Source organism: Rhipicephalus microplus, chromosome X, assembly GCF_043290135.1.
Source record: "Rhipicephalus microplus isolate Deutch F79 chromosome X, USDA_Rmic, whole genome shotgun sequence".
Classification (NCBI taxonomy): Eukaryota; Metazoa; Arthropoda; class Arachnida; order Ixodida; family Ixodidae; genus Rhipicephalus; species Rhipicephalus microplus.
Window position 1 is genome coordinate 338,740,020 of NC_134710.1, and position 27,003 is coordinate 338,767,022.

The window sequence follows — 27,003 nt, forward strand, 5'->3', positions numbered from 1 at the left end:
TGCACGTTAAAGAACCCCAGGTGGTCGAAATTTCCGGAGCCCTCCACTACGGCATCTTTCATAATTATATGGTGGTTTTAGGACGTTAAACCCCACATATCAATCACTCCCCTTTACTATCAGGAATTGCCCCATTTTGAATACAAATGTTTTAATGTGGAAAACACTTAGGTGTACTTAATGTCTTCATGAAATTTAGCCCTGTTTTAGTGGCTGGATTTGGCTTTTCTAAAAAAACAAAAGCCATTGTTTGTTTCCAGAGTACAAATGTTTCATTTTATTTATGAAGCAGCTGTGCAGAGCAATTACGTTCCTCCGAAACTTTGTGCATCTTCAAATAAAATGTTTTAGCTGTTAGCACAAACAGTGCAATAAAAATGACTTGAAGAAATGAAGATGTCTTACCTTCTGGGCTTTCAATTCCTCATAGTTGGCGTCGTCAGTGGGTAGCTCATGCCGGCACACTGGACAAGTGTTCACCTGCATGGTGATGGAGCATGACAGAAGCTAAATAACCATGCTGATGATTTTGCCAGGTGCAACAGGTAGGGGTAATGTTCTGGTGAGGACCACTGAAATAGGCTCACAATACTGCTTCATAAAAATAGCAAGTGTTACTGAAGGCACTGTACAGCATTGTTAATATATTTCGCAGGAAACAAAAATCATACATTAGCACTGATCAATGTCTTGGTATGAAGCTCTCGTACACTTGGTTGCAAAAGTTTGCGGGATCGGCAGTGCGTGGCAGAGTGACAAAAAACTTCACCGCTGTCTCACCTACCGTGACATGGCGTGTGTTGAGGATATTAGTCGTGGCCTCTGCGATGTGATCGAGCAACAGTGCGTTGCCTAAACACGCCGCTTCTTGTCACTGCGGCCGATAGCCTCAACACTTACCACGTCAAGGTAGGCTACGCAGCGATGATGGGGAACAGCAACTTGTGAAATTGATGACGTCACCTGCGAAGATTTTGTTGCAGAATTTAAAAATGAAACTTGACCTCAATTTTTTTTGTGTATTCGTAAACCTAGGATGATCAAACTAAGGACAGTAGATTTGTTTATTTATTCATTTATTACAGTACTGCCAGTCTGATCTTCAGACCTTAGGCAGGAGTGGGTATAATGAGTACAAAAAAGGGTTACAATAAACACATATGAAGCATTGCGGCGATAATAACAGCAAAATAAGAAGAGTACAATGAGTTCATACAAGCACAGCAGCAAGATATTTAAATAACTAGTGAAAACATAAATACGTAAACATATGGAAGAAAAGAAAGCGTCAGGGTTCATGTAAAACTATGTCAGAGCTATGTCCCGTGGACTCAAGGGCCTGTAGATAGGATGATAGCGACGGGCATTCCACCACAGCTGAAGAGAGGGAATTCCAATTGGTTGCAGTTCTCAGGAAAAAAGAATACTGGAAAATGTTGGTGTGACTAGAGAACTCACTTACTTTTTTATTATGAAGGGAACGAGTAGGTCGCCGGTGGGATTCTTTTAGATGTATCCTTTTTGATACCTAAGTGTCCATGATAAAGAAGGTAAAATAGCTTCATTTGTTCACGGTATCGGCGATTTGCTAATTTTTCCAGCTCAGCCGTTTCTAGAAGACATGTTACTGGTGCCTCCCGGCTGTATTGATTAAAGATGAACCTAACGGATTTCCGCTGTATTTTTTCCAATATTGAAATGTTTCTTTTTGTGTATGGATCCCAAACAGCGGCGCAGTATTCCAGCAGTGGCCGAATAAATGTTTTATAGGCTAATATTTTAACTTCTGGAGAGGACTTACTCAAGCGCCTCCATTGCCTTTCTATGTATGTAGTCAATGTGGTCATTCCATTTAAGATCGTGAGAAATGATAACTCCCAGATACTTATAGTTAGTTACTACTTCCAGAGGTTCATTATCAAAACAATAAGAAAACGTTATAGGGCGCTTTTTGCGACTAATTGTCATTGCGACAATTTTCTTTTTGTTGACGGTCATTTGCCAGTCTGTGCACCATGTTTGAATTCGGTCCAAAGATTTATTTAATATTATCTGGTCGTGGGGTGTGGTAATTTCACGGTATATAATACAATCATCAGCAAAGAGCCTTATTTTAACGGGTATGTTCTGAACGATGTAATTGATGTATACAAGAAAAAATAAAGGACCAAGAACAGAACCTTGCAGGATACCCGAAAGAACTGGAATGGCACGCGAAGTTTCATTATCAATGGCCATGACTTGTCGTCTACATGAGAGGTAGGCTTCTATCCAAGTTAGTAATTTGGTGTTCTTGAATATTGGTTCCAACTTCAATAATAATTTTCGATGTGAGACTCGGTTGAATGCCTTTTCAAAGTCAAGAAATATAATGTCGACCTGGTTATGTCTGTCTAGGGCTGCTGCTAAGTCGTGGACAGTTTCGATGAGCTGGGTGACTGTAGAGTAACCACGGCGAAAGCCATGCTGGAACGAACCAATTAAGCCTTTGTTTTCAAGGAAGCTGTATACATGTTTAAAAATTATGTGCTCTAGTACCTTCGCACATGTGCATAATAAGGAAATTGGTCTATATGATGCGCGTTTGTTTTAGGGATCGGCGTGATTTTCGCGTACTTCCAGTCGCATGGAAGATCCGCATTAGACAGGGATTTCTTGAACAACAGACAGACATTCAGAACACCATTCAGCATATCGCTTTAAAAATGCATTTGGTATAGCGTCTATGCCTGGCGATTTCTTTTCGTCTAATTTTAACAGTAGTGCTAGTATGCCTTCTTCAGATATAGACACATTATCCATAGGTTCGCTATGATCAAATTTGCTAAATTCCGGTGCGCAGCCGTCGTCAACGACAAATACAGAACCAAAATAAGCATTAAGAGCTTCGGCAATTACTGCGTTATCTGTCACAGGGATACCATCGATTGATAGAGTAGGAGGATCTTTCTTCTTTGGCGAATGTGTCGCCAAAGTTTTTCTGGCGATGTTTTAAGAAAGTTTTCAAGACGAACGTGTTGTAATAATCTTTGGCCTTTTTAATACTGTTCTTCAGTTGTTCGCGTAACTCCGATATCTTATCTGAACCACTTGAGCATGGATACCGCCTGTACTGCCTTTTCGCTTTGTTTACCTTACGTTGGTGGCGTGCAATCTCTTTCCTCATCCACGGATTGTGTGTACGCTGCAAGTGTCGTTTGTGTGGGATAAACTTTTTCACACAAGTCAAAACCAGGTTTTTAAAAAAGCACCACATATGTTTAACAGTATAGGCATCTGATTCGTAAAACGAGTTAAACAAAGAAAAAAAAACTATCTAAAACATCCAAAATATCAACATCACTTGCACGAGAAAATACCGGAACAATACACTCTTTCTTCGCCAGCCGTGATCGGAATTTCACTTCGAGATTCAAGCACACGAGCTTGTGGTCTGAGATACCTTTGAATATGTCAACTCTCGGGGCACGATCAAGAACACTGTCACTAATAATGAAGAGATCCAAAATTGATTGACTATCCCCTTGCGTTCTTGTAGGCACATTTACTAGTTCTGTTAGGCCATGTAATGAAACAATGTCTACGAGTGGATCAGCGGAGGCACAGAGTGCTTCAGGAAAATCACCATCCCAGTTAATTAGTGGAGTGTTGAAATCTCCGGTTAGCACAAGGTTAGAAGCGTGGTTCCTGCACATGAACTCATTTAGCGCCTCAAAAAAAGTACCGTCACTGTTCGTGGGGCGGTAAAATCCGCCAATTACCAAATGGAATTCCTCGAGATGAACTTTCAGCAATATGCATTCAATGCTGGTAATATCTGGTAGTCGTGTAACGCGCAATGAGTCGATGTACAAAATAGCAACGCCGCCACCGCGGGAATCATGGTCCTTGCGGTAGATACGGTATCCATGCGGTGTGACTTCCGAGTCACTTATGTCACCGTGCAGCCACGTTTCTGTAATAACTATTACATGGGGGCTGTGAGCGGCAACTATGCTTTCTAGGTCATCTGTTTTCTTTATTATACTTCAGGCATTTAAGTTAAGACATCGGAAAGTATTTTTGAGGCCTTTATTTTATTTCGCACCTGAGCGGAGCTGACGGTTGGTTGTCCGCCTCTTTTCGCGGTTTCGATTACTTGGTACTCGTACCTTTTTCGTTTCGTCCCACTCGTACAATTCACTGCCGATTTTCATTTCATCATAAACTAGTTTTACCTTTGTCCCATCTCGCCTGTCATCAGCCGCGCTATCCCACAGACACTTTCGAACCTCTCTAGTGGCAGCCGAGAAATCCTCTAAGATTGATATGGTCTTTCCCTTTAATTTGTAACCGTTGCTGAGAACGGAAACTTTCTCGCGATGGTCAAACAACTTTAAAATCACAGGGCGTGACTTGTTCGTATGCGGATGGCCAATTCTATGAATTCTTTCTACAGAGGATACCTTCACTCCTAATGTATCTCGAAATATATCCTCAGTCACTTTCTGCGCTAGTGATTCTTGAGTTTCCCCAGACGGCTCCGGAACGCCGAAAACAAGAAGATTGTTCCGCCTGTTCCTGTCCTCAAGCTTCGTCAACTTTTTATCTAACTGTGTTACTGTGTGTTCCAAATTCACAAGTTTAGCTCCAAGTTCTTTGACGATTGCCACTGAGTCTTCGACATTCTTAAGCCTGTTTTCCAACTTCTCTAGTTTTTTATGCATTGACTTTTGCCCTTCAAGAAGTTTGCGCAGCATCTTTTCCGTTTCAGGCCCTGGATTGGGCTCGATATCGCCACAAAGCATCAGACAAGAGTACATGGCATCTTTCGCGTAGTGAAACAAAGCACGCAAACGACGTGGGCATGTCAGCTGGACTAGACACCGGTCACTAGACTTGACTGATGAGTACTTATTGCTCACTTGCGTGAAATAGAAGAATGGGTTTGTCATCCTGTTCACAGGTGATCAGCCGACGTGCCCACTAAAGAGATACCCGATATAGCATTATTTAACTAAGATGGGCTAGTGGGATACTGGCAATATGGAAGATTTTTGCAGCATGTTATAGGACTGGACACAGCAAGGCATACGTGGTCTGTCCTCTCAGTTTCTTGCTGTCTTTGGTCTTATTACACATAGGAAAAAAGCCACATTCCATATCACACAAAACGACATCCCGTTTACTTTCCTTAACTTACTTGTCTGTTTGTTCTAATGAAGGTAATTGGTATCCTTTAGCAGCAGGGTGCAGCCACATTGACAAATACCAAAAGCGAGAAGCTCCCCTCTCTTCTGCTATACTTTTAAATTGTGCTATATGTGCCACTATTATGAATTTGAAGGTGGGGTGGGCACTCAAGTTAACAAACCGTTAGTTGCCCTATCTGGAAAGAAAATTTTGTACCTAGAATGCTCAGGTGGGTGGTGCTACACCTAGTTAATCTTTAGGCGTATTCCTCCCTCATTATTAATTACTAGCCTGCTACATTACTTGCATGTTTATAAAAGGTGCTTGTCTCTATTATTCCTGTTAATTCTCTGCTTTAGTGCTCCACACACCATTTTCCATCCACAAGCTAGCTAGCTGCAAGCAGATATGTTATTGTGGTTAGGTATTGTTATCAGCATTTATTGCCAAGTGAGCACTGCGAACTTCATGCTTCGGTTTCTTTGTAAGAATAGCCGTACCAGTTTCAATAACTAAGCTCAATCATTATTCTTCGCACTTGCAGTGCTACCCAGTCAAGGCAGATAAACAACTGATACTCTAGGCTCTGTTTGCAAGATTTTTCAAATATGTTCTCTTTGTGCACACAAAAAACATATAGGTATACATCGCTTAAACATTAAGAGCACTTGAAAAACTGGGCAGGGGTCTACACAATCTGACATTTCTCTCTGTTTGTTTTTTATAAAGCTGATAGAGCTGTTTGTGGGCTCACTTAGTGCAACTCTATTTTTTTTTTTGATAAAAGAATGACACCTAGCCATAGTATAGACCTTATGCGAAATTGCTGCCATCTGTCAGCCGTCGTGTGGATACCACTATGTTAGAGGCTCGAGCGTGGCGCAGTCCGCGCATGTTTGCGTATACGTATGACGTGAGGCGTGTGTTGGCTGGTAACCGCAATGCCGACATAGTGCTGCGTCCCTTGTTGCACACAGAGAGAAACTTGGAATGCTGAAGGAAGAAAGATAAGCCGTACACTTTGCCCCTTTTTATTTTTTCAGGCTGATAAAGTTTCTAGCATGTGCTCTGGCGACTGCTCCCGAAACACGTGTTTGCGTTCTCCTTTCTAAGCAAGTAAGACGTGCAATAGCATTTCTACTCTTGTTCCTTCAAATTGCTGCATGCCAAAGCAAGACAGTTTTTGCAAGGTTTTCACTAGCAGCCGTTTAAAAAGTAAAGACAACTCGTACGCTTCATGCAAAAGCCACATTCATGCAGCAAGCTTTATTACAGCTAATCGCACTTGCCTACAATTTATTGAGTGTGCCGAGCACATGGAATTCTTGAAAAACGTTCGCAGTCATGCGGAAGTCATTTCACTAAATGGCGGCTTGTCCTCCCCCAGAAGAGAAAGCAAAACAACATGAAACAAACATTTTTTAACGCTGGGGCTTCCTCCTCAGAATGTATCGATGACGCGCACTTGCTTCTAATTCAGCGGGTGCCGTTACTGAAACGTAATAAAGAGAAAACAACACATTAAAAAGAATGTGGACGCAGATGCAATTAGCTGCAACAAAGCTCATTGCGTGAATGTGGCTTCTGCGTTAAACGGCTGCTAGTGAAAATATGCCAAAACTGTCTTGCTTTGGCGTGCAACAAATGCTATTGCATGTCTTACTTGCTTAGAAAAAAGGTAAACACGTATTTCGGGAGGAGTAGCCGAAGCACATGCTGGAAACGTCATCAGCTTGAAAAAATAACAAAGGGCAAAGTTTACGGCTTACCTTTTTTCCTTCAGCATTCTAAGTTCCTCTCTGTGGGCAAGAAGGACTGCAGCAGTAAGTCGGCATTGTGATTTTCAGCCAATACACGCCTCACGGCGATATGCCTTACGTATACGTAAACACACTCACACTGTGCGGACTGCGCCGTGCTTGAGCCTCTAACATGGCGGTATGCCCACGAATGCCGACAGATGGCAGCAATTTCGCATATGGCCTATAGACATTCTGGATTTGTTGGACACTACATCGCTAAAGAAACAGTTTGCCGCGTTGTTTACAGCAAAAATAAAATTTACCTATTATCAGCATCTGCAACATCTTTAGCTGGCCTTTTCTACGATTTCTACATTTTGTGATGGGTGCCCTGAAATCATTGGATGCAAGCTCATTGGCGAGACACCAAGCAATCTTCAGTACCTATGAACCCTGTCCAGTATCTGGCCTGCTCAGTTATTGCAGTCAGTCAACATGCCCGTAGAACGTATGAGGGGGAAAGAAAATTGGTGAAAGAAATTTAGATTTTCGACATTGAATTCCTTTCGCACAAGCCTGTGACACTTCTTGGTTATACAAAAAGGCAGTTTTATATGTTGGTCGCGTAGACTGATAGTTGGAGATCGTTTTAGTGCAAGTCAGAGCATCAGTAATGTATGAATATAGTGAATGTATTAATCCTACAGAGAAATTTCTGTTCTACTGCTGACCGCATCAGTGAATAGTAGCACTCATCAAAAGCATTTCAGATCAGAACAACACCACTCGACACTCATCTGTAATTGGTTGAGAACAGTTGCAGATAACCACCTTCCTACCACAAATCTTGCTCATGATTTTGGTTTTAATTTCATTCGATGTATTTTCATATTAATCCAGAGTTTAAAAATATGCACACACATGCAATGACGGCGCGATCAAATTCATTTTGCTGACTGTTGCTTGGAGTGAGTCAGACAATTCTTTGTGTTCTGATTAATTGTCTAATTAGGTCACTTTTATTAACTACCTTTTTAAGCTACGAAAATGGGCCGGGCATTTCAATGAGAAAGTTGTAGATCGGTTTGCAAAACGCCCGATTAGACAGTTTCAAACTTTATATCTATTAATTATTAGAGTTTTTCTGCTAACTGCAAACGCCTGCAAAATGCAAAAGATACCACATAACAAACCCACTCGCAGCCAGTGCGCACAATGATTCTAGGGCTCTCTTATGTTCCGCGTACGAACGACCGTAGCTTTTGCCCGAATGTGCTGTCTCGACAGGGCCGCAACAATAGTGGTGCCTTTGCAATGAACACGTTTCGCTATCGACCACAAAAGCGATAAGCACTGCGACTGATTATCGCTGTCATGAACCGGTGTGAGGGAAGCCTATCGTTCGTGGGCGGAATGTTAGAGGGCACCAGAATCACAGCACGCGTAGGCACGCTAGTGGGTTTGTCACGTGTTATTTTTTGTATTTCGTGGGCATTTCAAGTTAGCAGAAAAACACTAATAATTAACAGATATAAAGTTTGAAACTGTCTAATCGGATGTTTTGCAATTCGATCTATAACTTTCTTATTGAATTTTTTTACCCATCTTCGTTCCTTCAGAAGTTAGTTAGTTAAAAGGGTCTAATTAAACAATTGATCAGAACACAAAAAATAGCCCGATTCGCTCCAGACAACAATCAGCAACATGCATTTGGTTGCGTCGTAATTGCATGTGTCGGCATATTTTTAAACTTTGGCTAAAGAAAGCTGGGGCATCCAGCGTGCGTGCACGCGCACACACACACATTTTATATACATATATATGAGAAAGAAGTGTATACCTAAGGGCTCGTTTTTCCGTGTTTTGACACAATATTAAAGATATCCAACTAACAATAATGCCAAGAAATGTATAGAGGAAGTTGTTAGAGCCAATGTAATGTAAATAAGAAGAAAGAAAAGTGGGTGAAAAAGTAATTGCCGTGAGCAGGAACCGAATTTACGATCTTCGAATAACACGTTTGATGCTATATATATATATATATATATATATTTACGAATAAGACACGACGCCGTATCGACGAGGCTGTGGAAGAGATTTACTTAAAACCAGCAGTAATGGCGTGACCGGTTCACCAGTGAACGAGCGGAGAGCACCTTTCTTTCTCTTCGTCAGGCACACACGCGCATCGTCCCACGAAATATCAACATGCATGTAGCAATATATATGTATATATATATATATATATATATATATATATATATATATATATATATATATATATATATGGCACAACAAGAGCATTGTAACAAGGATAAATATATTTCCCAACAGTTCTGGGAGGGGTCCTTCCTTCGTCAGGATATGAGTTATACTAACATAGACGTTCAAACTTCGTTGCTGCCGCGTCCCTCTCGCTTGAAAGATGTTTGCGAGAGTGATAGAGAACTAAAAAAAAAAGAAACGAAACAGAAAAAAAAAGTGTGTGTGTGTGTGTGTGTGTGTAAGGGAAAGAAGTGTATACCTAAGGGCTCGTTTTTCCGTGTTTTTGACACAGTATTAATAAGATCGAACAGACAATAATGCCAAGGAATGTATAGATGAAGTTATTAGAACAAATGGAATGTAAATAAGAAGAAAAAAAAGTGGGTCAAGGAATAACCAGCCGTGAGCAGGAATAATATATATATATATATATATATATATATATATATATATATATATATATATATATATATATATAAAGGAAAAAGCAAATAGAAGCACTGAAACTATAAGACATAGTAGGTTCTCTGCCTGTGTTGTTGGCTCATACTGTTGACTGGTCTTTGGCTCCACTGCCGAGGGTAACATGCAGGTGTATTTTTTGAAGAATAAACCGTTAGATAAAGCAGAATAGAAAAGATAAAATAGAATGCTCAAGCAGCATCCTATTCAATGTGATGGTATTATGAAGTTTTTTTTAGAAATGTTGAGAACAGGTGACATGACTTCCCTGAGTACTTGTTAGGTCATTGTTAGGTTAGAGTTTCTAGTCATTTTCAAGCATTAATTTCTTGTTGCAGCTTATGTTGCTATGAAGGAAATTCTCTGTAGATAAAGTGAAATGTAAAATCTTTGTAAAAAAATACTTGATCACTTTGTGTCAGGTTTAATTTTCCAACTTCATGGCTTTTCTGTTTCTTAGAGGCACTTTTTTGTAGTCACAGCTAACGTCGCAATGTTTGTTTCTTGAGGGGACACCATTTTCTTAGCAAACCTCGGACATTTCTTGCTTTTCTACTTTTTCTCTAAACCTTTCTCAAATCTAGCGTCTTGCAAGAAGCCAGTCAACATTACAGTTATTTGAGGTAGCTGTAACTTGAGATATTACTAAGTGCTCACATGTGCCAGTCGGCCTGATCATACGGTTGAAGGCTGTAAAGGTTGTGTTCCTGAAAGGTCGCTCATGTTGCCAAATCAGCCGTTTTACCTTCTTTGATTCTTTGCTCCTATGTTTGTGCAATACTCCTATGCTTCTGAGTGCTCAATTGGCTCAGCTTTTTGGCTGCATCGCAGGAATGTAGATTTTTGCATGTCAATGGTGCATGTTCCTCATCATCATCATCAGCCTGACTACGTCCACTGCAGGACAAAGGCCTCTCCCATGTTCGGCCCGTCAACTCGGTCCTGTGCTTGCTGCTGCCACTTTATACCCGCAAACTTCCTAATGTCATCTGCCCACCTAACTTTCTGTTTCCCCCTAACCTGCTTGCCTTCTCTGGGAATCCAGTCAGTTACCCTTAATGACCAGCGGTTATCCTGCCTACGCGCCACATGCCCAGCCCATGTCCATTTCCTCTTCTTGATTTCAACTACGATATTCTTAACCCCGGTTTGTTCCCTGATCCATTCTGCTCTCTTCTTGTCGCTTAAAAGAGCACTAACATCAAATTTCAAGATCGAGATGTGCCCATCATTCGATCACTTGGTATGCATAGGTCTTCTTGGCCAAATTTTAACGGCATTCGTCGCGTGGAAGTTACTTTAGTTCAATGTCAAACAGCGTAGAAAAGCTAAAGAGTAATAACGAAAAATAGACTGCCCTGCGACATCGACACTAGTGCTACGTGTTCGGTGTGATACATTCCACAAATACCATCCTGAGTGACGATGACCTAGGAGCGATGATGTATACGATCCGAGTGTTCTTATCGTGGCGCCGAAGTGCAGAAATGCACTCGCTCGTCGACGGCTGGGCTAGGGTCGGGCTAGCGCGCGCAGGTGAACTCTAGTCCGGACGTGGCTCGTCGCGTCTGATCATCGCACCTGATTGAATGATTTCGTGAAATTATCAAAATAAAAACCACCTTTAAAAGAATGGTGAAAGAAAAGAGCATGATTAAACGTGTGATGTCGGTCAGCATGTCGGGGAATTGTTGTGAGTTGCAGTCGCCTAGTTCGAAGCACGAAAAAAGTGCAATGAGGGTGTCTTTTCATATCACGCGTGTGTTACACATCAACACGACCACAAACTATCAAAAGTGGAAGAGCGTGTAGTCAGATATCATCGCTAACAAGTAATATGCAGGTATCATTGAATTTTAGTTCATCTGTAGACTTTGCGTCCATGTAAAAGTGGTAATACCGTGTTAACCGCGAGAGGCTGGATAAGTGGGGCCATCTGGAGGGGCAAAAAAGAACCTGACAAGCAGGAAACGTATTCTATTACTCCGCTGATGCTCATTTGCGATAGCTATATTGCATTGACCCCTCCGCGTATACCTGAATGCTTTGCATGCCAAAACACACCAATATAGCTAACTGAGACACACGAGCGAACATGGCTGAAGCGTGCATCCTCGGGCACCTCTGCAGTGCTGCTTGGAACAGCGTCCATTTCGAAACCGTTGTTCTGCAAAAGGTCGATCGAAGCAAAAATAATTCGCAAGGACGCGAATTGCGGGGATTCCAAGCTCCAGACTATCGTACTGAACCCGAGTCGACACTTTGTACGGTGATGACAGCAATGCAGGTGACAAGGCATGACTGAATGTGTCCGCCTAGCAGATGAAATGTTTGCGGAGCAGCTCAGCCTGACGTCACTTTTTTCTGTGGAGAAGTGGTCAGCTGTGGCGTGATCTGGAGGTGACCGTGAGGTAGCGCCACTGTTGGTGCTCCCAGCACTAAAACTAGCAGGATTGCCGGCCGTTTTTGAATAGTGCTAGATCCCAGTAATATAAATCAATAAAAGTGATAGTTATTCATCCCTCAGTTGTGTTTTAGGTCGCGAATCGCTGCTACGGGGCCTATAGCTACTCGCTGACGCAAAAATCTTGGCATGAGTAAATTTGATGTCAGTGCTCCTTTAAGGTTACACCTATCGCTTTCCTTTCCATCGCTCGCTGTGTCGTCCTCAATTTAGGCTGAACCCTCTTTGTAAGTTTCCAGGTTTCTGCTCCGTAGCTAAGTACCGGCAAGATGCAGCTGTTATATACCTTCCTCTTCAGAGATAGGGGCAATGTACCAGTCATGATTTGAGAGTGCTTGCCAAATGTGCTCCATCCCATTGTTATTCTTCTAGTTACTTCAATCTTGTGGTTCGGCTCCACGGTTATTACCTGTTCTAAGTACGTGACATAGTATTTTACAACTTCAAGTGCACTGTTACCTATCACATTACTTTCATTTTCTGCAGATTAATTTTAAGACCTAACTTTCTGCTCTCCTTGTCTAACTCTGTAATCATGAGTTGCGTTTTGTTTCCTGAGTTACTCAGCAATGCGATGTCATCGGCAAAGTTCAGGTTACCAAGGTACTCTCCATTAACTCTTATTCCTAACTCTTCCCACTCTAGGCCTCTGAAAACTTCCTGTAAGCACGCGGTAAATAGCATTGGGGAGATTGTATCCCCCTGCCTTACATCCTTCTTGATTGGTATTTTGCTGCTTTCTTTATGGAGCGCTATGGTGGCACTTGATCCCCTGTAAGTTTTTGTGTGCCATGGTCAAAATAACAGGAGAATTCACCGCAGATTATATTAGGAATATAAATGAGCACATTGAGATCATTACAGCTAACTTTCAAACTTATTGTCTGACTAATCTTCTTGCAACTTTTCTTGTAAATATCAGCTGGCAGAACAAATTCGATGCTTACATTCCAAGGCCATATTCTGAATACCACTTTCGTATCCTATCGAACTATTTTATATTGCAATAACAAACAGAAAGATAAACTTACAGACGAGTTTCAAGAAACAGAGATAGCACATCAATGTGCAATACCTGGCTAAGAAAATGGCTGTAGAAACAGGAATAAAGTTCTCGAGGCAACATTTTCTTGTCCAGTTGCTCCTGAACACATTTTACACGAGTTTCGTTGCTGCGGTGAGATTCTGCAGTAAAAGTACACTTGCATGTGACCATCTATGAAGGTGCTTATGGCTGTCTTGATTTACTGAGATGGAATCTATATATGAAAGATGAGCGAGTGAGTGCCTAATAACTGTCAGCACTTCTGTCACTGTTTTGTTAGCTATTGGTGAAGCATGCTAATCAATCTCTGATGTATAGTTTATATACAGACCAATTTCAGCCATGGAACTATGCAGTCATCGTGGAAGAAGTGGCTGCAGGGCAGCTCCGTCACAACTTCTCCTTTGCCAAACTTCTTCAAGCAGATGGGGCATTTTTTACCTGCACAAACATACACCAGTCATTCTACTTCTCTCAATTGCACACCAAGCAATTTAATCATGGGAGGCAGGCTACACCTTGCAATTCATGGAATCTGCTCTGCATGGCAGATTACTAGACAATTTAACTAATGGCTGAGCCATGTCCAGGTTGCCAAACTGCAATGACAATCAGGATAAGCTGTTTCAGTGATTGTGACATTGGTATATTTTGACATAGGCAAGTATGAATTTTCAATGTCTTTTTTTGCAGTATTCACAACTTATTCTCTGAGGAGTTTTGGCCTGCCTAGTGGAGTTCTATCCCATCCCCACAATCAGCTACTTGGGGAATGTGACTGTTTAAAGGGCCACTCACCAGGCCCCATAACAAATTTAAGTTAGACCATGGAAGTTGTTGTATGTCTGATGAACAGCATTATGCCACCCAAGTTTTTTCAATCAGTTCACTACGAGCCAAGAAAGCTTTTTTGGAAGCGGCGCAAAAGGATGCTTACTGCTCGCCCCGCATAACTTTCGCAAGCCAAATCTCTTCCCTATCCTCTCCGGCATCTGACCAAGAGGTCACGTGCGTATGACGTGCCCAAGCAAGCCCGATTCCCGAGCACGCAAACGGCGCTGTTTTGTTGACCAGCGTTTTTTTGTAGTCTACTGCCTGTTTCTGTGAGATGGTTTGGAAATGCTGGCTTGGACGCAGTAGAGTACATGAGCATAATGAGTGCTTGAACGCGCAGGACCATTAATTTCTTTTCCAGGACAGGCGTTCTCTTGATGCGCTAACCATGGCGACACTAATGCATGCGAAACGCAGGCACATTAGCACCGCATTTCGTTGGAATTAAAGGGGGAAAAATGGAAAAGACGTGCACATTCCCTTATTGTGTGTCATTATTTATCTCTAGTTTTATTAATCTATTCAAACAACAAATTACACAAACTACACATGTCATGTTAAATATGTTTCGCCATGTCACGTGCTACTGTTGGCTACGTTAGAGCACAGTCGTCTATGTAGAGGGCAGACGTCACAGCTCTGCTGTGTATGCCATGCCATCATTCTCTAGGCGCACGTCCACAAAAAGAAGGGGGGGCAGTGTTCAACTTAAAATTTGACCCATTTCCAGGGCTCGTGGCATTTCAAATTTTGGCAGATGTGATCTTGGATGCCTCATGTACGCATAGCGCTTGTAAGCTCAAAGTTGTCAAACCTGGTGAGTGGCCCTTTAACGAGTGGTAACACCGTAGAAGCATATTTGCATTACAAGCAGTTGTGCATTAGGTAGGCTGTCATCAAAACCTGATGCTTAAGGCTAGCAAAGCACTATGCAGAATCAATTGTGCATTTGAATCAAATACTTGTTATATATTATTTTTCTATTTTATTTTGAACAGGTCCAAAAAAATTGTATAATTTGGCCTGTTTAAGTGGATCACCTTCATTTAGAGGAGACAGAGAACATGCTTGGCCAATTGCTATGCTCACATAAAGATATATTAACTGTTTTATTATTATGCTTTTGATGCACGTTGCAATTCCTCATTAAGTTCACCAGTATAGAAAGGTCATGCCGGCCTAACAAAAGTTCAAAGACTAGCACTACCTTTCAAATCATTTGTCGCTCTCCCTACCATGCCCAATGAGTGTAGGTTACTGATAATTGATATGTGCAGACATCAATTTGAAAATGCCCCTTTGCAAGCTTGAGCATTTCAAATAAGCATGTTATTTAGATAAATTATTTAGATAAGGTGATTGCAAACGTGTCTGCAAAGTACGAAACATCTCTGTAGCGTAGATTTAAAAAGAAAAGCGCCTCCTTCCTGTGAGTCACAAGCCCATGTGGCTTGGAATGTCGCAAATCATGGCATGTGAATTCAACATCTGATGCACAATGCTGCTGTTTGAAATGCATGGCAAAACAATATATAGATATAACAAAATAATATAATAATAATAATAATAAAGGTGTGGTTTGTCACTTGAACAAGAGACATTAGCTCTGGCAGGTCGAAGAGTGCCGAGGAAGTATGTGTCTTGTAGCTGCAACACACTGGTACAACTTCAGAAGGCAGTAGCACTTCTACCTCAAAGGCGGGTTCGCACAAGCCTGCACCAGTTAGCATGCACTGTAGACTTTCGCCATTAGCAGCACGGTTGGTGATCTCACCATCGGAGAACATTGCCGAGCACATCAGCGAGACTATTTCTTTAGTCTCAATCTAGCTTTGCCCTGCTTTAGTCATTTGTGCAGGGTTTATCCGGCCTCTTTGAGTTGTACTAGCTATAAATGAGGCATAGTGGGAGAGTGTCTCTTAGCAGTGGCTTGTCCCTTCTGGTGGCACGGCTTACAAGACAGTTCAGTTTAAACACCTTTATTCATGAACTGATTTGACGTATTCTTTTAGTGAAATTCTCCCAAGGTGGTGCCTTATAAATGCTAGTGTGAACATGACTTTGAAATGATGCTTAGCAGAGGTCCTGTAAGGAAGTGCGTTACTAGGCTAGTGTACATAGTATTATAATTGAGTCGCTAAGAGTTCTTATGCCACCTAGAGCATAGTTTAAGCTGTGGACATAAAATTCCCAGTGGCTATATTTATAATGTGGTTTCTACAATATCCAGCCACAGTGCATCTTCCGGCAAAAATACTCTTTTTTTTTCCCACTTCATTGGCATGCTTGCATACTGTAGCACCCATGTCTTATTTCAGTAGTTCCGCTGACAGCCCTTCAAGATTCCCAAGTTTTCCATGGTCTCACACCATTTCCAGCTTAAATTCGAAATAGGGTCCATATGGCAGAGTATGTTCTAACTGTTGATGTTCCTTCAAGATCTCTTGAGAAGGAGCACAAGACAGTCATAATGAACAAGTGCTTGAAGCAATACAAGAATTGCCAAGTAGAACATTGTTGACATGGAGAAGTGCTAGACATTAAGACAAGAACACACAAACATAAGTGCCTACATTAGTGTGTTATCCTGCCGCTTTAAATTTCTGTGTATTAACCGTGAATTGTGCCAAGAAGCTCGACTGCCAACGCTTCAGCTAGTGGAACATGTAAGGAATCGTTCTTGGAAATACAGAACAGGCTCTTAGAGGAAGTACGATGTAGCAGTCACTTTAGCCCGCCTCTCTTACTCTTTTGCCACCCACCACTCGCTGGTGGCGGACTGTGGAAATATGTGGGCCAAATGTAGCTTGAACCACTGACGAAGCTTGAAAAGGAAAATAATTAGAATGAAATGACTGCATAATTTTGGTCATGGGTGTTACCACATTGTTAAACTTTTTTGCCCGCCCCATGGCTTTTAAGCCATAAAGGTTGACTTGAATATTAATATATGTAAATACATTTTAGAGCTAGAGTTTTCATTTTTGCAGAACTTTGAAATGGTAAATGGAGCACATCTCATATTCGCAATGTTCATAGACTGCTGCACTGCTTAGTGGAATTCAGGAGCTTTCTTTCAAGGATGATCAGTAGGCAGACGCTCTCAACGCTCCCTTGTTCGGCGGTGCTAGCCTCAGTCCGAATGCATTAGCAAGAAACGAACACAAACCTCTTAGTATGTTGCGTGCATCAGTAAATATACCGGGCTGTCCGTGACACGACAAATCTGATTCGTTCTTGCGAGACGCGAAGTTTTCGTGAAAATACGTGGCAACTTGCGCTTTCGACTATAGCCCACAGAGTACACATATCAGCTACGCGAGATTTTCTGCAGCCATGTTGCATAAATAATGTATCGTCTAACCCTTCCAGTTAAAACTTACCGCGTGCGTACAGCACTCGTCAGTGCTTTTGTAGTGCACGAATCCCATAACATTCATTGCAAGTAGCAAGTAGTGCAGGCTCACGATTTGCGCTTCCAAACCTTGGCCTACGCTGCGCCGCTTGTTTTTTCATGTTCATTGATAGATGGCAACACACTGCAAGCGATTCTTTTCTTGCCCGGAGTGCTATTCTGGACACCATGGAGGAAGGAACACTCCATGCTGGACACTGTTTATTCTGCCATATTGTCAAATTTTGTAATGTCAGCATTTTAAGCCATTCAGAGAGGTCATAGCACCTAACTTGGCCAATTAGCTTCGATCAATGGCGGCATATGACAACATGGAGGTATTCGACAATCTCCAGAATAGCATAGCTAGTATCGGAGCGAAATGTTCTCCGCACACCCAGATAAAGGTGGCGAGTGACGCTGTGTTGGGGTTGTACAATGTGTTGTTGGTGCTATAAAAGTCGTTGGTCGGAGAGAATTTCTCAGATTACTTTCAGCGATGATGTTCAAAGAAACCGTCTTGACGTCAAGGATTTTTCACTGGACGCAGATGATTGTCTTTGCGCTGAGAGTGACAGCGATGATGAATGATCAGCTGCTAGCTCACAAGCAGCGAGTTGCACTTCCCACCTATCATGTGTTAATGTTTTTTTTTTCATGCTTGTAAATCACTTTGATTGTATTTGTTGTATAATATCCTTCAGCGAGCTAAAAAAAAACATAGTTTTTATTGTGCATTGCATGTAGCCCAATTACAGTGAATAGCGGCATGCGGCTAAAACGACACACGCTGCCAAATACGCTCGAGCTCGACCAGCGAAGCGAAGTAGTTAAGAGCAATGAAATATTCAGTTATGACTACAGTCTACACTAACTTCTGCACTTCACCGGTGCTGTGCGAACAACATTGTCCGACAAATTTTCACAATTTTGACGTTGTGAAAATCATACGTGCGTATTCGTTTCGATATTCTTGTTTCAATCGTGCTGATGGAACCTGCAACATTCAAGTGCAGCAAATTGCACACTGTTGGAGTTTGATCATGGCTGTGACACAAGCGCTTCTTAATGGGAAGTTAAATGATTGTGTGCCGTTGAAGAAGCAGCTGCATGATGGTCACAGTGCAGGTAATGACAGTGGTCTAATATGTTTTCAAACCATCGCTACGGTAAACATTCGGTCTTGTGCAGCCGCGACGGTGCGCTACTCGCTAGTGGCCTACTGCTGCGGCAAATTCGCCAGGCAGGCTCGGAACAAATTGTCTCGGAGTGCCGTTCAGTTCGTACGTGAATTTTAGTTCGTGCAGTTTTCTGTAACAGGCACACAATTACACAAAGCGTCGTTGATAGATGGAGGATCAGTTGATACCACCACCCTTTGCACTGCAGCAAGAAATGAGGTAGCGAACATTCAGCAGTTCCTATAGTTTGGGCAAGTACTTCGGTCCGATATACATTCATTTTACGGTCAAGAGTACATGTGGTGAAAGCGGCATGGGGAGTACGTCCGTGCGTCCTATCTTTTTCTATGCGTGTTCACGGGGTGATCATCCCTCCGCAGCCATCTTGAACTGCATGGCACGCCACCTATTGACTGTGGGCATTGCGAATAGGCCGGCATTGCGAATACTTTAAGACTGTCTTGGCCCTCTATTAGTTGTCATTTTTTCTGGCACAAAAAAAGACTGCTACAATGGAAAGGACAACCACACGAGTGCTTTAGAACTCCATTTTTGGTGTATTTTGGAGTGGTCATTTCCTGAAGAAAAGTCTCAACTGGTCTCAAAACAATTGAGGTTTGGTTGTCAAACTAATCTCGACATTCATACTGATTTAGTTTTTCACATCGGGGTCATTTCAGCCCTCTACGTTCCGAGACCTTTATACACCTTTTGTCCGTTCCAATCCTAAATTAAAGGACGCAATGCTCAAGTAAAAAGTTTATTTACTCTTAGAAATTATACACAACACAGTGAGAAAATGCATGCGGTAATCAATCACGAAAGAACTTCAGCAGTGTCTGCCCACAAATCGCTCCAGTTGGGTTGCATTGTCGACAGGGGCCCAAAGAAAGGACCACAAATGGTCAATATAGTTTTACAGTGAAAGCCATTATGAGATAACTTGGGTCACGCGGGGCGCCGTAGTTGTCCGCCGCCGCCGGTGTCCGTAACCACTTCATACGAAAAAAAAAGAAACATTGTACCAAGAACACAGTGGGGCTTGAACCTGGGTTCGTTGCGTGCCAGCCCAGTATTTTACCACCGAGCCAAGCCAGTGCTTGGGACTTGTTTGCAAACTTGCCCTTAGGCAGACTTGATGTCGGGAAAGGAATCGCATTAATATGAGTAATAAAGCATTTTAGAACAGCAAAAGAACAACCAGGCATCACACAATGCGAATAGCGTAACGAGTGGGCCGTCCAATGCTTCTACCCATTACAAAAGCTTGTTCTGTATTACCTATTAACTGTGGTGCATACCCACTTCAAGCATAATTCTTCATCATCGTCAGCCACTGCATGAACAATTGGTAAAACATTTCTTGCAAGTGTTTAGCGGATACCACGCTTCTCAGAAGAATGATTAAGGATAGCATAGCGAATGCTGGCCTACTACCCAGAAATTATTATTAATGCCATAGTGGGTGCCCAGCAAGTGTGCTTGCAGCAGTTACCCAATGAGCGTTTAGAAAAGGCTCTGAAAGGCCACTCTTCCAGCTTTCGCTGTGACTGTGCTGCACCTTCCGCACAGGCCTGGTGTTTTCTCTTTTTTAAAACCATCCGATCCACAAAACAAATTTCATATCATAAATGAAAACTGCGGCTTTATACTTTACAAACACTCATCTTTTGTTTGTATGATATTGTATTTCATACACATGGAAGTTAATACAGGTTAATCTATGCTACAGAATACACTAGAGCTCCAATTAAGCTACACAAAGCAGCTTGGAGTAATTTTTACTGGCATACTAATTAGCAGAGTTTAAAGAGACCAACTGTTGGTCAGACAGTGTCATTACATCACGGTGAAAATGAACAGACCATGAAATACAGTGATGCATTCAAAAATCGTTTTTGCGAACAGAGTAGGATTAAAAGTTTTAGAAGGTGCTTATAGTCGCAAACAGTCTTTGTGGTGTTTCACAGCTTAGCGAAAGAACCTTAAAGCTGTATTATAATGTCAAGTTTGCTGTATGCAGTGTGATGCTTTCATGCACACCAGAATGATGGCTTAAAATAAGAGTACGTATATTGTTATCCATAGCCACTCTATCATGCACTGATTACAAAATAAAAGGAGTTGATGCTAAGAAGTGACGATGCAAATAGTGGAACATGTCAATCCACAGTGCATGTGCGTGGAGTTCACATATGTGCTGCAAACTGCAGAGTGCAAACACTAATTGCTGTCGTGCTTACTGTACGCTATTGTAGCATGTCTTCTGTGTACAGATTAATAATCACTGCAAATCGAAAAATTCCGATTATAAATTTCTCACAGCCTTTCCCACTTTACCATGACGTGATTAGGCACTGTAACCAGAAAGCTTTCTGTTGCACTACAGAAAACGGGTACCATAAAAACAGGCAGCTGGTCCCGTTAGAATAATCTTGGCTTGGATGCTTTTAACAAATATTTTTAGGAAAATGGTGCTAATTGGATATAAATCAGGTAGACATGACTTCAATATGCTTGGCTTCAATTTTGCAGTTACAATATTTAAGGTGAATAATCAAGAAGCCAATAAGTAACTTATAATTCACTATCAAAACATGGTTATGTGTCAGGCAGGAAATTTCCGCCTTTTCCAAATAACTACATGAAAGAATTTGATTCTAGAAAATATTGAAGACCTGCTATCTGTCGCTGATGATTTCATACACGCACACACACATGCACGCGTGTGCCTGGAACAAAGGTTCTGTTCTTAGGCTTGCATGCAATAAACTGTTCAGCAAGCACTATCAATTCAAAGCTTTGATAACGGATGCTCTCTTAACAACACATGATATAAGCAAGGGTGACTTATTAGAACAGTGGTCATACACACACAGACAAAGACATTTTAGCCAAGCAGTACGGATATAGTATGCTATATTCACATGCACCATGCTAGATTATAATGGTGTCCTTTGAGTCACTTTCTGGTATGACAGTTTGCCGTGAAATCTCTTGTGCCACTTCGAAATTGTAAACAGTTTTTCCGTGCTAAAAAGAAATAAAAATAAAAAGCCTGCAGCTGACACATGCAATGAATGCGTTTTTTTTTATTGGCACGAACTGAATATTTGGCAAGTGTGGCACTAATATTCATTCACGCAGTCTGCTGCCATGCCGCAGTTGTAAGCTAAACCGTGCAGCTGCTTACCTATTTCTTCAACAGGCTCGCGTTTGAGCGACTGAATGGCTTGCTTGGACGCTGGCGGCTTGTGTGGCTGGTCGGGAAATATCCTTGGACGATAGAATGGGTACGCAATGTTCAGATAACGCGTAGCTCCGTGATGTGAATATCGTAAACAACAGCTGCTCGTTCGCTCACCTTTCGTACTCCATATCGAAGCTGGCTCCGAATCCACCGTCAATCAGCAGTCTGTAGAGGGAAGTGCAGCGGTTTAAGTCTTAGCCAGCGAAGTCCTTGTGCAAGTCATTGCGTCACGATTCGTGCGTACAAAGTAGTTGTACTACCTTGCCAAATGTAGAAGGTGGTCCGGTTGCTCTCCTGGCCCCAGTGGCTCGCAGTCATGTTCATCGAAGTACGATGCCATCGTTAACAGCCGACGGAAATTTTGGATTATCTACAGATTTCAGCGGCGGCAAACGCGAATGACGGTTTCGGGCGCGCGTCAGACGAAGCTAGCTCGCGGCCTAACGAAGCGTCTGCTGTTACGCGTGCCGCGTTGATGCTAGCAGTACCTGGCGTGAAACTTCGTTAACATTCGTTAAAAAATATTAGTAATTTGCTTAGTTAAGGGCTTTGTAGTTGTTTTTTTCTCTCACGCTGGTAATTTTTTAGCACATTTTTACCTAATTTTGTTGACAGGAAAGTGCTTCCTTCCTTCTACCTCCACATTATGTTGTACCAACTGGCCCAGAATTACACTTCATTGATTATCGCAGCTAAATGTATTCCGGATACACGAAGTAAAATTTGCTGTTTGCAGTGCGCAAAAGCACAGCCTTGTAGCTAAGACTCAAGGCAGACTCAAAGACAACCATTGCGTTGACTCGTTTAGCGAAAATTGCTTGAAAAATGGGCAACCGTGACAAAATTTTTTTTTTTTTTGAAATTGTAGTTGCTCATAGTTTTTTTTACAAATAATGATTCTGAGAAACTCTATGTGTAGTTGTAAGGTGTTCTCTGGCTTATAGAGTTAATATACAGACTCTAGAGGAAAAGTTTTTCTTACGGCTCATGCATTAAAACCACAGAGGAAGGAAAGGTTCCTTCCTCCGTGATCTGAGCGATTCGCTGAGCCGCCATCTTGTTTAGACAGCAAAGTTAGGGGGCCTCACTATTCCAGCCACTGTAGCCCCACGGAGGAAGGAAAGGTGGGGAGCCCATTCTAGCCACCCTAGCCAACGATAGGAAGATGCCTGCCGCATGAAAAAAAAAAAAAAACAGCTGCCACACCCTTTTCTTCCTTCATTTAAAAATGTTCTCGGTCGCTAGCGTCACCTGTGGCAGACGGTGCAACAACGCAACACTTTGCATAGCCTCCGAAACAGTGGTGCACAGTTGCAGGTCTCGAACAACTCTCGACTGACGCGCCTCTATGGGCCGCAGATGAAAAACGCTTAGCTGGTACCGCCCGTCGCCGTGATGATAATGTTATTTTAAGGTCCCTACACGGAGGAAGGAAAAGCCTTCCTCCGTGGGTCCCTAGATGAAACAAGTAATGTGTACTAATGTCGGTCGCGAGCGCCACCGCGCGAAGCTTGTTTAAAACTGAAGGCAGGCCAACACCGCTGGGAGCGCGAGCCATTCCTCAGGCATCTTACTGGAGGAGGCGTTGCCCTAGCAAAGTAGCCTGCAACATAGACTTTCCTAACTCTATGGCCTGCAAGGAGGTTCTATAGAACCTCTGGAGTGGCAGTCCCGGCCGCGCGCGTGCCGGCCACCTCCAACGGGAGCACGGAGGAAGGAAAGGTTCCTCTGCGCGCGGCACGTTGAAAAGTGATGGAATGGAGTTTCGTTGTGCAGCACACAGCTACACATAAACTGTGCAGTAGCAAGCGAAACTTGTGCACTACTAGTTTGGGTTTATTGTATGCTTAGCATTTTTTGTGTAAGAATGAGTAGCCTTGCACAGACACATTTGAGTGTTCCTGTCACGCTCGACGGCCACAACTTTGATGACGAGGACCCTGTGGTGGCTATCCTGAAAGAATGCGTTGATTTTGTGAACCTTCCGGACACTTCCGGGTGTACGTGTCGAAGTTTTTCTTTCGTCCGAATCTTTTCATTCATTTTCTCCGTTTTACTTTTCCAGACGTCACGACATTGCAGGCGCACTCGGAAAACGCAAAGGTGATTTGCGACATGTGTTGGGAGATGTTGAACATTGGTGACTGGAAGAATGTCCCGCTACATTGGAGGCAGATGTACAGCTTTGGAAGCCTACTAAAAGTACTCTGCGAACTTGGGCTGGAGAAATCGATGAAGGTGTGTATGCGAAACGCATAAATTGCTTGTGTCGTGTTGCACCATGTCACAAATGAGCATGAGCGATCACCTGGTGGTGTTGTGCAAGGCCAAGCATGGACGTTCGTACAGAAGAGCTGTTGTGGTCGATGTTTGCTGTGTGTTGCAACGCTATTCTAAAACTCCAGTTTAGAATAGCGCAGCTCCAGTTTAGTGGAAGTTTGGTTTCTATATTTAAATAACTGCAGGTATGTTCATGAAGTGTAGCTGGGTCTGCGGGTGATCTTGCTGGACTTGGTGACTGCTTGGCAACTACTGCTAATACTTGGAGTGTGTGCGCTACATTGCCAATACCCTATGGCGATGGCAGATGTGTTGAGTGAACTTTTTCGATTGTGTGTAGTGTCATTAGCTTTTGTAATTGTGTTTTGAGTAAGCATTTCAGTAACAAGTGGCAAATTAACTGGTTTTATTTTTCGTGCATCACATTTATTGGTACTGCGGTGATGTCACGGCTATAGTAGGGTGGCTAGAATGGGGAGGTGTGAAAAGCGGCCGCCGAAACCGGCCCCCAAAGCGCGCCGATGCCGCTTGAGGCGCTGCGTGCACTGGCGCGGGTAGCCTTGCGGAGGAGACAAACGAGACAGCACGCGTCGCTCTCCACAAAAATTGCTCCCACGCTCTGTGGTGGTGATCCGTTTTCAGTAAAATCATTTTGATCGAGCAAGCGTAGGGCAGTGCATGGCACCTAATCTCTTTGAACTCTCATCTCTGAAAACTGCTCTTGAAAGGGCCTTGATATGTTTAGTTTAACGTCCCAAAACAACCATATGATTATGAGTGGAGGGCTCCGTAAATTTCGACCACCTGGGGTTCTTTATCGATTATACTCCAGGATCAGAAGTTTGAATCAATGCGCCCACGCTGCGGGAGCCAGAATATAATTTTGACAAACCTCGTACTTATAATGAACATGTCATAAAGCATTCTTTAAACATGGTTGTAGTACCGTAGTTTATCTTGCTAAGATAAACGTAAACCCAAGTGTTTGTCTCACTAAACAAGATGAATTAAATTTGGATTTTACCTGTTCCTAGAAGTGTTTAGGATGAACATTGTCTTACAGGCTAGCTTACCTATTAACCAACTTCAACCACGAAGACATTGACCCTTTGTCCTTCCTTCTGCCATGAAGAACTTCTTATGAATTTGTTTAAATATTGCAAAAAACGTCGCTACGATTGGCTGCCTTGCGCATTTTTAAAATAATTCTTATTGCTGTATTGTATCTTTTACTGTGATGTCTCCGTGTATCAGCGTATAGTTTTGATCCTGATGATTTCTGACCCTTCATTGTAATATTATGTGTAAATATTTCTTACGATTAATTCCCAACTAAAGCGCTGTATATATATATATATATAATTTTAAATAATCAAAATCACCACATTAGATGCTTCGCCCTGCTAATTCACTTTCCCGAATAGTATATCACCCGGAATTTTTGTCACTTCACTTATTGAATTTTGCTTTTCATGTTCATGCCAAGTCATGATACATATGTATTCCCTCGCTCTCTATTTGTGGAGCTTTGTTTCATAACTTTTGCATTCGTAATTGGTGTCATTTTACGCTTGTAAAGTTTATTTTTTTTTTCATTCTGCATGTATGAATGTCTGTCGTGCATTGCTGCTTTGCCAACTTGTGACTGAGTCGGTACTTTGTCAATCTCTCGAGTCCCGTGTGCCTCAACCTATTGAAAGAAAAGAAATGAAGTCTCTGACCAAAAGAACTATAGCTAATTTATGTGAATTGAACTAGCAAATTTAGCACAGGATGCCGAACGTAGAATACGGTGCCCTGATGTTCACCGGAGAGTTGCATGTGATGGCTTAAAGCAACGTGGCGCATGTTAAACCCATTTCTCATTGCAACAGAAAGCCGAAACATCATTTCACCATCAACCCTCTCCGCAAGGATATGATCACTGACCTAAAAATAATTACAGCGATTCTGACAGCTCGCATCTGCTAGCGAACCATAATCGCAGGCATTTGCAGTGTAAATAATTTTGGCCCTTTTAACCTACACAGGGTCCACTAGAATTGCAACTGTTTATAGAAACGTGAGCCTTGCTTTTCCAGGTACTGCAAGCTTAATGCTCCGTGACCTGTACTATCAACAGAAGCAAATTTTGTTTTGGAAACATAACTGATAAATAGCGCTACCGTGTTGCAGGGAAGACTTGCTCAAAACTACAACTCGCACAATTTAAGCAGAAGCTCCATTTCTACATGTATAACGAGTGCGTCAAATACTAATTGCCGAAGTAACGTCCTATACTAGCAACGGTGTTACTTATAACGCGTAACCACCAGCTCTGCGAAACAATGCGTTCTTGCACTCATTACAATTATTACGAAGTAACAGATTTCTCATAGCGTAGCTTGCCACATAGTATACAGGGCGGCCATCCGCCGCTCAGCGGTGTACGATTCATGGGCGACACACACTGCTAGTGAATCAGATGGAAGTCTTTCGTAGTCTTCCTCATTTCATTCCATCTCATGCAGCATTTTTTCTACAGACAGAGCGACTTTTCCACTAAGTGATCCACGTTGCCACCCTTGGGACTCTTCAAGAGGCTGAACTGAAGCATTAAGTTTTGCGGACAAGCGTAATGCAGCGACACTGGATCTACTTTTCTTTTTGTCGTTGACATCTTCAGGCATTTCAGAGTAACCCAGCGCAATCACCAATTGACGAAGTACTTGTAAAACAGCTAATGCCTCTGAAAAAAAAATGAAAAGCAGCGCACACGAGGAAAACTCTGCGAAGTGCGCCGCTCACTACCCACGCCGCTGCCATCAGCGCCCCTGGTAGCTTCGGCACGCCGAAGGGCCTTTTTCGGCAAGCAAGAAGCGCCGCGCTCATCACACCTCCCCATTCTAGCCACCCTAGCTATAGATTTGCCATC

The 27,003-nt window shown here is 42.4% G+C and overlaps 2 protein-coding genes across 2 annotated transcripts in view; one reads left to right on the plus strand and one right to left on the minus strand.

The window, feature by feature from the left end:
• The window catches only part of LOC119161213 (E3 ubiquitin-protein ligase RNF181), a 42,071-nt gene extending 19,642 nt beyond the window's left edge, over positions 1–22,429 (minus strand). The window contains exons 1-5 of the mRNA XM_037413580.2: positions 22,070–22,429; positions 21,924–21,974; positions 21,753–21,835; positions 13,482–13,591; positions 406–480 (exon numbers count right to left, since the gene is read on the minus strand). Coding sequence (XP_037269477.1) covers positions 406–480; positions 13,482–13,591; positions 21,753–21,835; positions 21,924–21,974; positions 22,070–22,149 — 399 coding nt within the window. The 5' untranslated portion in view covers positions 22,150–22,429. The remainder of the gene's footprint in view (positions 1–405; positions 481–13,481; positions 13,592–21,752; positions 21,836–21,923; positions 21,975–22,069) is intronic.
• A 366-nt stretch (positions 22,430–22,795) lies between these two features.
• Positions 22,796–27,003, plus strand: part of LOC119161214 (lysine-specific demethylase 8) — a 79,405-nt gene continuing 75,197 nt past the window's right edge. The window contains exons 1-2 of the mRNA XM_075879777.1: positions 22,796–23,809; positions 23,875–24,047. Coding sequence (XP_075735892.1) covers positions 23,653–23,809; positions 23,875–24,047 — 330 coding nt within the window. The 5' untranslated portion in view covers positions 22,796–23,652. The remainder of the gene's footprint in view (positions 23,810–23,874; positions 24,048–27,003) is intronic.